Source organism: Bos mutus, unplaced genomic scaffold (genome assembly GCF_027580195.1).
Source record: "Bos mutus isolate GX-2022 unplaced genomic scaffold, NWIPB_WYAK_1.1 CTG202, whole genome shotgun sequence".
In the NCBI taxonomy this organism is placed as follows: Eukaryota; Metazoa; Chordata; class Mammalia; order Artiodactyla; family Bovidae; genus Bos; species Bos mutus.
In genome coordinates this window covers 144440-160169 of record NW_027219475.1, presented here as the reverse complement: position 1 = coordinate 160169, position 15730 = coordinate 144440, and the positions used below count along the sequence as shown (strand labels likewise).

At 41.1% G+C, this 15730-nt stretch overlaps 1 protein-coding gene across 1 annotated transcript in view; it reads right to left on the bottom strand.

The window, feature by feature from the left end:
• Nucleotides 1-15730, bottom strand: part of LOC102270223 (antigen WC1.1-like) — a 110505-nt gene that overhangs the window by 75166 nt on the left and 19609 nt on the right. The window contains 4 exon segments of the mRNA XM_070366758.1: nucleotides 2659-2973; nucleotides 10953-11267; nucleotides 13665-13979; nucleotides 14060-14152. Coding sequence (XP_070222859.1) covers nucleotides 2659-2973; nucleotides 10953-11267; nucleotides 13665-13979; nucleotides 14060-14152 — 1038 coding nt within the window.

Sequence of the window (15730 nt, the reverse complement as noted above, 5' to 3'; positions counted from 1 at the left end):
TCCAACTCTCTGTACATCCATCCCTGACTGTTGAAAAAACCAAACTTTGACTGGATGGACCTTTGTCTCAAAGAGATAATGTCTCTGTTTTTAATATACTGTCTAGGTTTGTCAATTAAATAATTTTTACTCAACACCTTTTAATTTCATGATTGATCAGTCACCACATTATGAATTTTGAAAGAACAAAAAAAAGTCTGTCACAGTTTCCATTTTTTCCCCCATGTCTGTTTGCCAAATATGATGGGACAAAGATGCCATGATCTTAGTTTTCTGAATGCAAAGTTTCAATTCAGCTTTTTCACTTTCCTCTTTGATTTCAAATCAAAAGGCTCTTTTAATTCCTCTTCATTTTCTACCATTTGAGGGGTGATGTCATTTGCATATCTGAGGTTGTTGATATTATATAAATTCCATGAGATTAAAAATTTAGAAAGACAAAGAGAGAAGTATTTCTTGTATTCTGTATTATATACCCTGATAAAAGTTACATTTTCAAATAGGTGCTGGATAATCAGTAAAGTCTTAGAACATATTAAGATAGAGACTTCTGAGATATCTTATTTCTTTTTTATTTTCTACTTGATTTTAAAATTTACATAGAAGAGTAAGTGTGTGAAAATTCCAAGAAAATTATTAAATAGAAGGCTGAATAAGAAAAGGAGTACATCAAGGCTGTATATTGTCACCCTGCTTATTTAACTTATATGCAGAGTACATCACGAAAAATGCTGGGCTGGAAGAAGCACAAGGTGGACTCAAGATTACTGGGAGAAATATCAATAACCTCAGATATGCAGATGACACCACCCTTATTTCTCTCCCTCTGAAGAGGAACTAAAAGCATCTTGATGAAAGTGAAAGAGGAGAGTGAAAAGACCAACTTAAAGCTCAATACTCAGAAAACGAAGATCATGGCCCTCTGGTCCCATCACTTCATGGGAAATAGATGGGGTTTGAGTGGAAACAGTGTCAGACTTTATTTTGGGGTGCTCCAAAATCACTGTTGATGGTGACTGCAGCCATGAAATTAAAAGATCAAGTATCTTGGAAGGAAGACCGAACCAACCCTGACCCATATTCAAAAGCAGAGACATTACTTTGCCAACAAAGGTCCATCTAGTCAAGGCTATGGTTTTTCCAAGGTCATGTAAATGGATGTGAGAAGAAGGACTATGAAGAAAGCTGATTGGGAAATGAATTGATGATTTTGAACTGTGGTCATGGAAGACTTTCCAGTCCCTTGACTGCAAGGTCTGATATTTAACCAGTCCATTCTGAAGGAGATCAGCCCTGGGATTTCTTTGGATTAATGAGGCTAAAGCTGAAACTCAAGTACTTTGGCCACCTCATGAGTCTGTTATTGACTCATTGGAAAAGACTCTGATGCTGGGAGGGATAAATCACAGGAGGAGAATGGGGATGACAGAGGATGAGATGGCTGGATGGCAAACAACTCGATGGACATGAGTTTGAGTGAACTCCAAAATGTTGGTGATGGACAGGGAGGCCTGGGATAATCAAAGAAACAAAGAGTCTGCCACTTCTGAAAGACTGGCCACTGAACTGAACTGAATGAATGAAACAAAGATATTAAATATAATAAAGATATATCCTTGTCTGGTCTCTTGCTGTGTAGACATCTTGGGTCCTTAGGCACACATAGCATCTTCCACACCACACCTGGACCTTCAGTGCTGCTCAGAGAACCTCACAGTTGCCTTCATCAGCTCCCATTGCCATTCCCCTTCCTCCCAGCTACTATAAAACCTGTTCCACCTTCTTCAAAAATTACATTTGTCCTCTTGCTCAAATAAGCCCCCAAACACAAGTCTCTTATATCACTGAAATCATCAAATATAAACTACATAATCTCTTATCATAAAACACAGAAATTCATGTTTTATTACCTCCACCTTTGACTTGCCAGTGCATGGCTAAGTGTTCCTCCAAAGTTTGCATTTATACAGATATCTTAAAGGAAAAATTGGGGAGAGAGACTTTTCTAGTAACAATGAAAGAATATATGACTCAGAGCATTTCATTCACAGTTCTCTAGTTCTACCATCAAAGAACTATGAACATTTACATCTAAATTTGCAAAGGAAACTTGAAATCTGCCACAAATCCATAAGAATCTCTGATTTGTTAAATAATATCCCTTTAGGGATCACCTCTATATATGTAAATGATATCATCCTATAGTAAGAGTAACCTCCACTCCTACTGGCCTAGTGCAAAATAATGTCTCACATTGTTTGTACAGAAACAACTGCACCCAGGAAAGTACATCCTCATTCTTTTCCCTCCTTCTCATAGCCTCCCTGTGCAAAGAGAATGTGTATGTGGCAGTTAGCAAATGATTCACTCTTACAAAAAGTGAATTATGAAAACAACTTATGAGGATTTATTTTAATTGGGAGAATGAATACAGCTATTTTAGCGTCAGGTAAGTCCACTGGAGACGAAAAGAATAGCAGAGACTTATAATAGGAAAGTATATGAAGCTCATCACTCATAGCCACAGTGCACTCAGGAAGGATGGGTAGGCGTCTGAGTCCTCTCTAGCCCACCTATCTCCCATTGCCCTGCTGATCAGACACCAGCTTTCTTGGAACTTTCCATTTTCTCAGCCTGTGGACAAAGAACTGACCATACCTGAGCAGATGACTCCTGCATCTTCTTGATGATTGCAGTTGTGTTGCCGCCATCCCCAGGAAGGGCACCTCCATACTTGGGACTCCTCTCCTCTGCAGTTCACTTCATCCAGCCAGATGGGCCCTGATCCCGTCCCGAAGAAGGAAGAGACAGTGGCGTCCAGGGCGTCTCCACATCCCAGCTGCCTGCACACCACGCGGGCATCGTCCAGGTCCCAGTGGTCATCACAGATGGTGCCCCAGGAGCCCTGGTCAAGGATCTCCACTCTCCCGGTGCAGGGACCGCCTCCGTCCACTAGGCGGAGCTGTCTGCTGCCTAAGGAGAGAGAAATGAGACAGTGGGGGGTTGACAGGGCGTAGGGACCTGGGATAGGGTGGTGGAGATGAGAAGAGTCTTCTGGTCTTGAGTCTCCTTTGAGGCTGCAGAGCCTGCTGATTGAGACACAGAGTTTTTGCACTCCGGCAAGCACCTGGGTCTGGTATCTTATAGCAGCAATGAGAATAATAAGGTTGAAAATGGGCAAAAATAGGAAATATTACTCTACTGAGTTGTGTGAGACAGATGATGTTACCCAAGTCCTATTGGTATTAACCTTCTGATTTGTTGAGTTCTGCATTATTGTTTTTGAGTCACCAAGTCGTTTCCAACTCTTTTGCGACCGTATGGACAGTAGTCTGCCAGGCTTCTCTATCCATGGGATTTCCCAGGCAAGAATACTGGAGTAAGTCGCCATTTCTTTCTCCAGGGGATCTTCCCAGCCCATTGATCAATCAGGCATCTCCTGCACGGGCAGGTAGATCCTTTAACACTGAGCCACCAGGGAAGCCAGACAAAGGTCTGTCTAGTCAAAGTTATGGTTTTTCCAATAGTCATGTATGGATGTGAGATATGGACTATAAACAAAGCTGAACACCGAAGAATTGATGCTTTTGAACTGTGGTGTTGGAGAATACTCTTGAGAGTCCCTTGGACTGCAAGGATATCCAGTCAATCGTAAAGGAAATCAGTCCTGAATATTCATTAGAAAGACTGATGCTGAAGCTGAAACTCCAATACTTTGACCACCTGATGGGAAGAACTGACTCATTGGAAAAGACCTTGATGCTGGGAAAGATTGAATGCAGGAGGAAAAGGGGACGACAGAGGATGAGATGGTTGGATGGTATCACCGACTCAATGGATATGAGTTTGAGCAAGCTCTGGGAGTTGGTGATGGGCAGGGAAGTCTGGCATGCTGCAGTCCATGAGGTCCCAAAGAGTCAGACAGGACTTAGTGACTGAACTGATTGATAAATAAAAAAGAAAAATTTAAACATTCTAGAGAAAAATAAAAATGGTAATGAAAGCTATCATAAAGTCTTCTAAAATGATTTTAAATATTTACTGGTTTTTCACTACCTGCATCTAATAACAAATATAAAAACAGACATACAGACATCTACAAATGTGTACACACACATACACGCATCCCTACCTGAATTAAAGTTTCACTAGAGGAAGGACTTTGCATATCTTATTTACCCTGTGATTCTATTAGGAGAGTGCCTACATATTGTATGCACTCATTCGACAAGATTCAACTAGTATGTATATGGAGAACCTTTTCTAAACATCATGATAGTTGCTTAATAAGTATTTATTGAATGAATGTGTAGATGAATAAAATTCATGAAATAGGAGTCCTTTAGCTTCATGCTAGTCAGTGAGATATTAATAGTAAAGCAAATATAAATTAAAGGTAATGTTTTGTGATAATAAATAGTGCATATTAAAAATAAATTTAATTTACCACACAGCATTGCTATTAGGTAAGCATTGTTGGATTTCCCCAGTGGCTCAGTGGTAAGGAATCTGCTAGAAATGCAGTAGATGCAGGTTTGATCCCTGGGTCAGGAAGATCCCCTGGAGAAGGAAATAGCAACCCACTCCAGTATTCTTGCCTGGGAAATCTCATGGATAGAAGAGCCTGGCAGGCTACAGTCCATGAAGTGGAAAAGAGTTGTCCATCTGTTTGTGACCCGTGGACTGTAGCTTGAGAGGCTTCTCTATCCATGGGATTTCCCAGGCAAGAATACTGGAGTAGGGTTGCCATTTCCTCCTCCAGGGGATCTTCACAACCCAGGGAGGGAACCCACGTCTCTTATGTCTCCTGCATTGAAGGGGATTCTTTACCACTAGCATCACCGGGGTTAATACTGTATCTTATATTAGAAAGTTGGTGACAAAGTACACCTTAGAAGTTCTCATAACAAGAAAAAAGTAAGGGCTTCCCTAGTGGTCCAGTGGTTAAGAATCCACCTTGCAATGCAGGGGACACTGGTTTGATCTCTGGCCCAAGAAGATCCCACATGCCACAGGGCAACTAAGACTGTGTGCCACAATTACTAAGCCTGTGCTCTGGAGCCCTCAGACCAGAACTACTGAGCCTGTGTGCACCAACTACTGAAACCCTCGTGCCCTGGAGCCAGTACTGCACTACAAAAGAAACCTGAACAGCACAACTAGAGAAAGACTGTGTGCAGCAAGGAAGATACAGCACAGTCAAAAATAAACATTGAAAAGCTGGTAGCTATACTATCCTTAGGCTAGTCAACATTTTCCAGTATGTACAAATACATAAACATTATGTTGTACACCTGCAACTAATATTAATACTGTTATGTGAATTATATGTCAACTGCAAATTTTTAAAAATAGTGTTGGAACATGTGGATTAAATTTCCATCTTAACTTCTGAGTTAAATTCACCCATTCCAGTTCATTTTAGTTCACTGATTCCTAAAATGTTGATGTTCACTCTTGCCATCTCCTGTTTGACCATTTCCAATTTGCCCTGATTCATGGACCTAACATTCCAAGTTCCTATGCAATATTGCTCTTTACAGCATTGAACTTTACTTCCATCTCCCATTACATCACAACTGGGTGTTGTTTTCTTTTGGCTCTGTCTCTTCATTCTTTCTGGAGTTATTTCTTCACACTTCTCCAGTAGCATATTGGCCACCTACAAACCTGGGGAGTTCATCTTTCAGTGTCATACCTTTTTGCCTTTTCATACTGTTCATGGGGTTCACAAGGCAAGAATACTGAAGTGGTTTGCCATTCCCTTCTCCAGTGGACCATGTTTTGTCAGAACTCTCCAACCATGACCTGTCAATCTTGGGTGGCCCGACCCGGCATAGCTCATAGTTTCATAGAGCTAGACAAGGCTCTGGTTCATGTGATTGGTTTGGTTAGTTTTCTTTGATTGTAGTTTTCATCCTGTCTGCCCTCTGATGGATAGGGATAAGAGGCTTGTGGAAGCTTCCTGATGGGAGAGACTGACTGAGGGGGAAACTGGGTCTTGTTCTGATGGGTGGGGCCATGTTCAGTAAATCTTTCATCCAATTTGCTGTTGATGGGTGGGGCTGTTTCCTTCCTGTTGCTTCACCTGAGGCCAAACTATGGTGGAGGTAATGAAGATAATGGTGACCTGCTTCAAAAGGTCCCTGCACTCACTGCTGCACTCAGTGCCTCTGACCTTGAAGTAGGCCATCACTGACCCATGCCTCTGCTGAAGACTCCTGGACACTCATGGGCATGTCTGAATCAGTCTCTTGTGGGGTCACTGCTCCTTTCTCCTGGGTCCTGGTGCACACAGGTTTTGTTTGTGCCTTCTAAGAGTCTGTTTCTCCAGCCTGTGTAATTTCTGGTGGTTCTATGGTAGGGTAATGGTGACCTTCTCCAAGAGGGCTTATGCCATACCCAGGTCTGCTGCACCCAGAGCCACTGCAGCAGGGCACTGCTGACCTGCACCTCCACAGGAGACACTCAGACACAGTTCTGGCTCAGTCCCAGTAGGGAAAATGACTAGACAATTCAGGTATGATCTAAATCAAATCCCTTATGATTATAAAGTAGAAGTGACAAACAGATTCAAGGGATTAGATCTGATAGACGGAGTTCTTCAGAGAACTATGGGTGGAAGTTTGTGACATTGTACAGAAGGTAATGATCAAGACCATCCCCAAGAAAAAGGAATGCAAAAAAGCAAAATGACTGTCTGAGGAGGCCTTACAAATAGCTGTGAAAAGAAGAGAAACAAAAAGCAAAGGAGAAAAGGAAAGATACACCTATTTGAATGAAGAGTTCCAAAGAATAGCAAGGAGAGATAAGAAAGTCTTCCTCAGTGATCAGTGCAAAGAAATAGAGGAAAACAATATAATGGGAAGGACTAGAGATTTCTTCAAGAAAATTAGAGACACTAAGGGAATATTTCATGCAAAGATGAGCACAATAAAGACAGAAATGGTATGGAACTAACAGTCAGTCACTTTAGTCACTCAGTCCTGTACGACTCTTTGCGGCCCATAAATTGCAGCATGCCAGGCCTCCCTGTCCATCACCAACTCCCGGAGTCCACCCAAACCCATGTCCATTGAGTAGGGGAAGCCATCCAACCATCCCATCCTCTATCATCCCCTTATCCTCCTGCCCTCAATCTTTCAGCATCAGGGTCTTTTCAAATGAGTCAGCTCTTCATATTAGGTGGACAAAGTATTGGAGTTACAGCTTCAACATCAGTCCTACCAGTGAACACCCAGGACTGATCTCCTTTAGGATAGACTGGTTGGATCTCCTTGCAGTCCAAGGGACTCCCAAGAGTCTTCTCCAACACCACAGTTCAAAAACATCAATTCTTCAGTGCTCAGCTTTCTTTATAGTCCAACTCTCACATCCATACATGATCACTGGAAAAACCATAGCCTTGACTAGACGGACCTTTGTTGACAAAATAATGTCTCTGCTTTTTAATATGCTGTCTAAGTTAGTCATAACTTTCCTTCCAAGGAGCAAGTGTCTTTTAATTTCATGGCTGCAGTCACCATCTGCAGTGATTTTGGAGCCCAGAAAAATAAAGTCAGCCACTGTTTCCACTGTTTCCCCATCTATTTCACATGAAGTGATGGGACCGGATGCCATGATCTTCGTTTTTTGAATGTTGAGCTTCAAGCCAACTTTTTCACTCTCCACTTTCACTTTCATCAAGAGGCTTTTTAGTTCCTCTTCACTTTCTGCCATAAGGGCAGTGCCATCTGCATATCTGAGGTTATTGATATTTCTCCTGGCAATCTTGATTCCAGCTTGTGCTTCTTCCAGCCTGGCATTTCTCATGATGCACTCTGCATATAAGTTAAATAAGCGGGATGACAATATACAGCCTTGACCTACTCCTTTCTCTATTTGGAACCAGTCTGTTGTTCCATGTCCAGTTCTAACTGATGCTTCTTGACCTGCATGCAGATTTCTCAGGAGGCAGGTTAGGTGGTCTGGTATTCCCATCTCTTTCAGAATTTTCCACAGTTTATTGTGATCCACACAGTCAAAGGCTTTGGCATAGTCAATAAAGCAGAAATAGATGTTTTCCTGGAACTCTCTTGCTTTTTCAATGATCCAGCGGATGTTGGCAATTTGATCTCTTGTTCCCCTGCCTTTTCTAAATCCAGCTGGAACATCTGGAAGTTCACAGTTCATGTATTGCAGAAGCCTGGCTTGGAGAATTTTAAGCATTACTTTACCAGTGTGTGAGACAAGTGTAATTGTGTGGTAGTTTGAGCATTCTTTGGCATTGCCTTTCTTTGGGATTGGAAGGAAAACTGACCTTTTCCAGTACTGTGGCCACTGCTGAGTTTTCCAAATTTGCTGACATATTGAGTGCAGCACTTTAACAACATCATCTTTTAGGATTTGAAATAGCTCAACCAGAATTCCATCACCTTCACTAGCTTTGTTCATAGTGATGCTTCCTAAGGCCCACTTGACTTCACATTCTAAGATGTCTGGCTAAGGTGAGTGATCACACCATGGTGATTATCTGGGTCATGAAGATCTTTTTTGTACAGTTCTTCTGTGTATTCTTGCCACCTCTTCTTAATATCTTCTGCTTCTGTTATGTCCCTACCATTTCTGTCCTTTATTGAGCCCATCTTTGCATGAAATGTTCCCTTGGTATCTCTAATTTTCTTGAAGAGATCTCTAGTCTTTCCCATTCTGTTGTTTTCCTCTATTTCTTTGCATTGATCACTGAGGAAGGCTTTCTTATCTCTCCTTGCTATTATTTGGAACTCTGCAATCAAATGGGTATATCTTTTCTTTTCTTATTTGCTTTTCACTTCTGTTCTTTTCACAGCTTTTGTAAGGCCTCCCCAGACAGCCATTTTGATTTTTTGCATTTCTTTTTCTTGGGGATGGTCTTGATTTCTGTCTCCTGTACAATGTCACAAACCTCCATCCATAGTTCATCAGGCACTCTGTCTTTCACATCTAGTCCCTTAAATCTATTTCTTACTTCAACTGTATAGTTATAAGGGATTTGATTTAGATCATACCTGAATGGTCTAGTGGTTTTCTCCACTTTCTTCAATTTCAGTCTGAATTTGGCAATAAGGAGTTCATGATCTGAGCCACAGTCAGCTCCTGGTCTTGTTTTTGCTGACAGTACAGAGCTTCTCCATCTTTGGCTGCAAAGAATATTATCAATCTGATTTCAGTGTCGACCATCTGCCAAGAGAAAGCACTGGACCTGACAGAAGCAGAAGATATTAAGAAGAGGTGACAAGAATACACAGAAGAACTATATGAAAAAGACATTCATGACCCAGAAAACCACAATGGTGTGATCACTCACCTAGAACCAGACATCCTGGAATCCAAAGTGGCCCTTAAGGAAGCATCACTATGAAAAAAGCTAGTGGAGGTGATGAAATTCCACTTGAGCTATTTCAAATCCTGAAAGATGATGCTGTGAAAGTGCTTCACTCAATATGCCAGCAAATTTGGAAAACTCAGCAGTGGCCACAGGACTGGAAAAGATCAGTCAACATTCCAATCCCAAAGAAAGGCAATGCCAAAAAATGTTCAAACTACAATTGCACTCATCTCACACCCTAGCAAAGTAATGCACAAATTTTTTCAATCCAGGCTTGAACACTACATGAATCGTGAACTTCCAGATGTTCAAGCTGGATTTATAAAAGGCAGAGGAACCAGAGATCAAACTTTCAACATCCATTGGATCATCAAAAAAGCACGAGAGTTCCAGAAAAACATCTGTTTCTGTTTTATTGACTATGCCAAAGCCTTTGACTGTGTGTATCACAACAAATTGTGGAAAATTCTTAAAGAGATGGGAATACCATACCACCTGACCTGCCTCCTGAGAAATCTATATGCAGGTGAAGAAACAACAGTTAGAATTGGACATGGAACAGACTGGTTCCAAATAGGGAAAGGAGTACATCAAGGCTGTATATTGTCACCCTGCTTATTTAACTTATATGCAGAATACATAATGTGAAATGCCAGGCAGGAAGAAACACAAGCTGGAATCAAGATTGCGAGGAAAATATCAATAACTTCAGATACACAGATGACATGACCCTTATGGCAGAAAGCAAAGACGAACTAAAGAGCCTCTTGAAAGTGAAAGAAGAGAGTGAAAAAGTTGGCTTAAAACTCAGCATTCAGAAAACTAGGATCATGGCATCTGGTCCCATCACTTCATGGCAAATAGATGGGGAAACAATGGAAACAGTGGCTGACTTTATTTTGGGAGGCTCCAAAATCACTGCAGATGGTGACTGCAGCCATGAAGCTAAAAGATGCTTGCTCCTTGGAAGAAAAGCTATGACCAACCTAGACAGCATATTAAAAAGCAGAGACATTACTTTACCAACAAAAGTCCATTCAGTCAAAGCTATGGTTTTCCCAGTATTCACATATGGATGTGAGAGTTGGAATGTAAGAAAGCTGAGTACTGAAGAATTGATGCTTTTGAACTGTGCTGTTGGAGAAGACTCTTGAGAGTCGCTTGAATAGCAAGAAGATCCAAACTGTCCATCCTAAAGGAAATGAGTTCTGAATATTCATTGGAAGGAATGATGCTGAAGCTGAAAATCAAATACTTTGGCTACCTGATGTGAAGAACTGATTCATTAGAAAAAACCCTGATGCTGGGAAAGATTGAAGGCTAGAAGAGAAGGGGATGACAGAGGATGAGATGACTGGATGGCATCTCTGACACGATGGACATGAGTTTGAGTAGGCTCCGGAAGTTGGTGATGGACAGGGAAGCCTGGCAAGCTTCAGTCCAATGAGTTGCAAGGAGTTGGACACCATTGAGTGATTTAACTCTACTGGTCTTAGCTTCATTTTGTGGACCCATGATAAATTAATTACTTAAATATGAAAAAATAAAATCTCACTATTATCATTTTATGGGTTTAAGACAGACACAGAAACATACAGTAATTCACCTGCACATGAAATGTAGGCTTCCTCCTTTGGAGAGCATGAAGTATAATTCCAATGGTCAGAAGGACACTGCCAGAGAGAAGTATCTGTGTTCCGACACCGGATTCCATCTACCCACCGGGGTCTAGAACCTTCTCTAAGAGCAACAGAAGAGTTGAGACTTCCACTGTCCCCACAGCCAAGCTGACTGCAGATGATGGACACAGTGATGTCTTCCATGGGGCTTCGGCAGACACTGCCCCAGGTCCCGTTGTAGAAAACTTCCAGCCACCCAGCACACTGCTGATCCTCGCTCACCATTCTGAGGGCCAGGAACTCTAAGATCGAAAGGGAGGAATCAGGACTGGTGAAAACTTCACTCAGTGCTCTTGGTTTTCCTCTCTCCCAGAAATAGTGGCCATTCATCCCTGAACCAGCTGAGGAGATACCCAAAGACTGAAAGTTGTCTCCCTTTTATCTGACTTTGTCCATTTGTGTATATATTTTTAAACATTTCTACCACCATGGTGTAGTGAATATGAACAGAGAAGAAGAGCAACCTGGGCACCTGTAGGCAGGGGAGCTGAATTCTGCTTCCTGACAAAACCTCTAAGACAGTTTGAAAGGGATGTGATATGATATTGGGGAGGTGGCAAAATAATGAACCCTCAGATGTCTCATCCAAATCCCTGGAACCATGAATATGTTACTTTACCTCACAAAAGGGATCTCACAGATGTGATTAAGGTTAAGAATCTTGGGATGGTGAGATTAATTAATTCAGAATTGGAATATTGTGGATTAACTATGTAAACCTAGTCTAATCACATTCTTGTTGGGTTGGCCAGAAAGTTCCTTTGGTTTTTAAGTAAAAATAAAAGGCATTTTTCATGTTCACCAAGAACTTTATTGAACAGCATATTCATCATTTTGTTCCACTACCTTCTGCCATTTTCAGGCAACTTCATAATTCCCTCTTCCCAAAACTTTTATCTTTCCAAGCAAAGAACTATTCCAAGTGTGTTTTATAGTCTTCCAGGGAATTTAAATTTTTTCCATTAAGAGAATTTTGTAAAGATCTAAATGAATGGAAAGCTGAAACTGCAATGTCTGGTAAATACAGCTGATGAATCAGAACTAGCCAAACTGTGGCAGTTTTTCTCTGGCCTACAAAGATGTATGTGATCTTGTATTATCCTGATGGAAGATTATGCATTTTTGTTGGATTAATTCTGAATGTTTTTCATTAAGTGCTGCTTTCAGTTGGTCTAATGGGGAATAGTACTTGTTAGAATTATATTTCGGTTTTTTGGAAGGTAGTCTCTTAATAGAGGACTCCTTTCCAATACCACCACATACACAACATCACCTTCTTTGGAAGAAGACTGGCCTTTGGTGTGGTTGGTGGTGGTTCATTTTACTTGTGCCACAATCTCTTCCATTCCACATTATTGTGCAGTATCCACATTATTGTGCAGTATCCACTTTTCATCACCCATCACAATTTGTTTTAAAAGCAAAACGTTTTCATTATGTTTAAGTAGGGAATCTCATGTATAAATACTGCCATGAAGGTTTTTTTTTTTTTTCACTTATGTGAAACTCAAACATCAAAGCAATTAATATAACCAAGCTGGTACAAATGACTTTCAATGCTTGATTTGGATATTTTGAGTATGTTGTCTATCTCTTGCATGGTTTAACATTGATTGTCTTCAAGTAATATCTCAATTAGATTGCTATCAACTTCAACTGGTCTACCCTACTGTGCAGTACTGTTCAGTGAGAAATCTCCAACACAAAACTTCATAAATCACTTTTGATGAATGTGATCAGTCACCACACTTCCATACACTCTACAAATTTGTTTTGCATTTCAGTTGTGTTTCTAACCTTTCTTGAAATAATAAAGCATGATATGCTGAAAATGTTGCTTTTTTCCCTTCTGTTTTCAATATTAAAACGGCTACTCAAAAACTCACCAATTTTGATTTTTTTTAAAAGATGCATGTTGATATGATAGCTGCCACAAAACAATCTAACAAAATTGTTTCAAACGAAGTGAAAGACAACTAAGTGTTACTAGACCATCTTACAGGAAAAAAAGAAGGAACCTTTTGGCCAAACCAATAGAAGCACTCTTTCTTGGCTCTAACTCCAGGGAGGTGTGACTCTGGATAATGGTTAGAGATGTGCAGCATTGCTGGTCTGATGATGGATGAAGAGGGGCTATGAGCCAAGGAATGCAAATTGTTTGAAAAGAAACTTGATATAAAAAATGGGATTCTTCACCAAAGCCTCAGAAGTGATGTGGCCCTGCTGAAATCTTAATTCCAAGAGGGAGATCCTGTTGAACATCGACCCTACAGAACTCTAAGGCAATAAATATATGTTGTTTTAAACCACTGTGTGGTAATTTATTACAGAAGCAAACAGAAACTAGTACCATGGACTTAAGATTTTCTTCCCACATGTAAGGCAAGGTGAATCCTACTTTCAACTGGAAATTCTAAGAAATGGCTCTGCCAGGAAACTCTGCTGAGAAGAAAGGACTAGAAGGTCCGCTGCTACAGGAGGACATGAAAGCACCTATTCTTTACGTCTGCTGGAAAGACCGGATCCATGGGAGGAAGCTATCTTCTCTGGTCCTTTCAGCATCTCTCCCTCAGGGCTCAGACCCCCATCCTCCAGGGCCCCACCCCTCCCCCAGCCTGTGGACAGTGTGGAGTGCAAACCTGAGCAGATAACCCCTGCGTCCTGCTTGTGTCTGCAGTCGTGCCGCCCCCAGCCCCGGGAAGGGCACTTCCACACGTGAGACTCATTTCCTGTGCAGTTCAAGTTGTTCAGCCAGATGGGTCCTGATCCCACCCCAAAGTGAGCAGATCCCATGGCATTGAGGGCTTCTCCACAGCCCAGCTGCCTGCACACCACGCGGGCATCGTCCAGGTCCCAGCCGTCATCACAGATGGTGCCCCAGGAACCCTGGTCCAGGATCTCCACTCTCCCAGCACAGGGACCTCCCCCATCCACCAGGCGGAGCTGTCTGCTATCTGAGGAGAGAGAAATGGGACACTGAGGCGTTGACGGCGGCGGGGCGGGGAAAAGATCTTCTGTTCTGTGGGACTCTCACCTGAGCAGTAGGGGACACTCTCTTTTGAGGCTACAGAGCCTACTGGTTCAGACATGGAGTCGTTGCACTGGGGCAGCACCTGGGTCTGGTTTCCTGTAGAAACAGCAATGATCAGAGGGTTGGTGGATTGAAGAACAGGAAATTGAATTAAGCTAAATAATGACCTAGTGATCAAGTCAAATAAACAATGTAACAGTAAGGTTATCATAATCTTAGGGCTCACCTTCTCTAGGGAGGGTTCTGCTTTTGACAGTGCCACAATTGGTTTCAGCCAACCATTGCACTAAGAATAAGTTAAATAAGCTCTTTTGTCTCTAAATCTATCCATAAACAGGAAAGTAAAATAAAATCTTTCCCAAAGGGATTCTAACACTTTTTCATCTACAATGTCTGTTACTAAAAACAATACACATATAAAAGAAATCTCATAGAAAACCAGGAAGAAACAGACATTAGAAAGAATTTCCCAAGTTGTTCGGCTACTAGAGTTATCTGATGGAGAATTTAAATAGCCTCCTAGAATTAACTGACAAAAGAAATTGACAAAATAACAACAGATAAAAATTCTAGAGCTGAAAAACTTAACAGCCGCTATTAAGAAATAAAGGGTAAGAGTTTCAACACATTAGCTTGGCATAAGGTAGAAACAGTAAACAGAAGATCAGAGGACAAATAGTCTTCTATTTAAAGATGCGTGGGTCTCTAAATAAGAGATCATGTAATAAGTGTCCTGGTTGTTGTTGCTGTTGTTTAGTCACTCAGTCATGTCTGATACTTTTAAGGATCATATGGACTGTAGTCTACCAGGATCCTCTGTCCATGGGAATTCTCAGGCAAGAATATTGCAGTGGGTTTCCATTTCTTTCTCCAGGGAATCTTCAAGACCCAGGGGTGGAACTTGTGTTTCCTGACTTAGCGGGTGGGTTCTTTACCACTGAGCCACCAGGGAAGCGTGTCCTGGTTATATTGCTATATAATAAATTTTCCCATGTAACTTAGCCACTTAAGCAAAAAAATATATACTTCATTTTGCTTAAGACTTCCTGGGTAAATAATTTGGGAAAGATCCCACTTGGCAGTTCTGTCTTAGAGACTTTCGTGTAGTTGCACTTAGATGTTATCTGGAGCTGGAGTTGTCTGATGACTTGACTGAAGTGTGATTACATAAGGAAATCCCTTGAAGCATTTTAGGGATAAAGAGACATCATGTTTGCAACTTAATTCAGAAACATTTTACATATTCATGGAGAAATGTGGTGGGGGGGGGACAGAGAATGAAAGACAGAAACAGAGATAGAGAGAGATGTCAATTGGGGGGAGAGAATAAAGCAGAATACTAACATTGGGAAATCCAACTAAAGGTCTTCCAGATTCTTATATTATTCTTACACCTTTTCTGTAAGTCTTAAATTACATTAAAATTTAAAAAAAGGAAAAGTAAAAACAAGTCAGAGATAAATCATTCCTAGGACACTTCCACTAAAAAAGTAATACTTATAACATCAAAAACATAAAATGCCTAGGAGAAAAACCTAGCAGAAAATGAGCAAAACCTCTGAGAGAAGTTGGAGACCTAACTGAATGGAGGGATATGTGTGTGTGTGTGTGTATATATATATATATATATATATATATAGCCAATGAATTGGAAGATTCAGCATCATCAGTCAA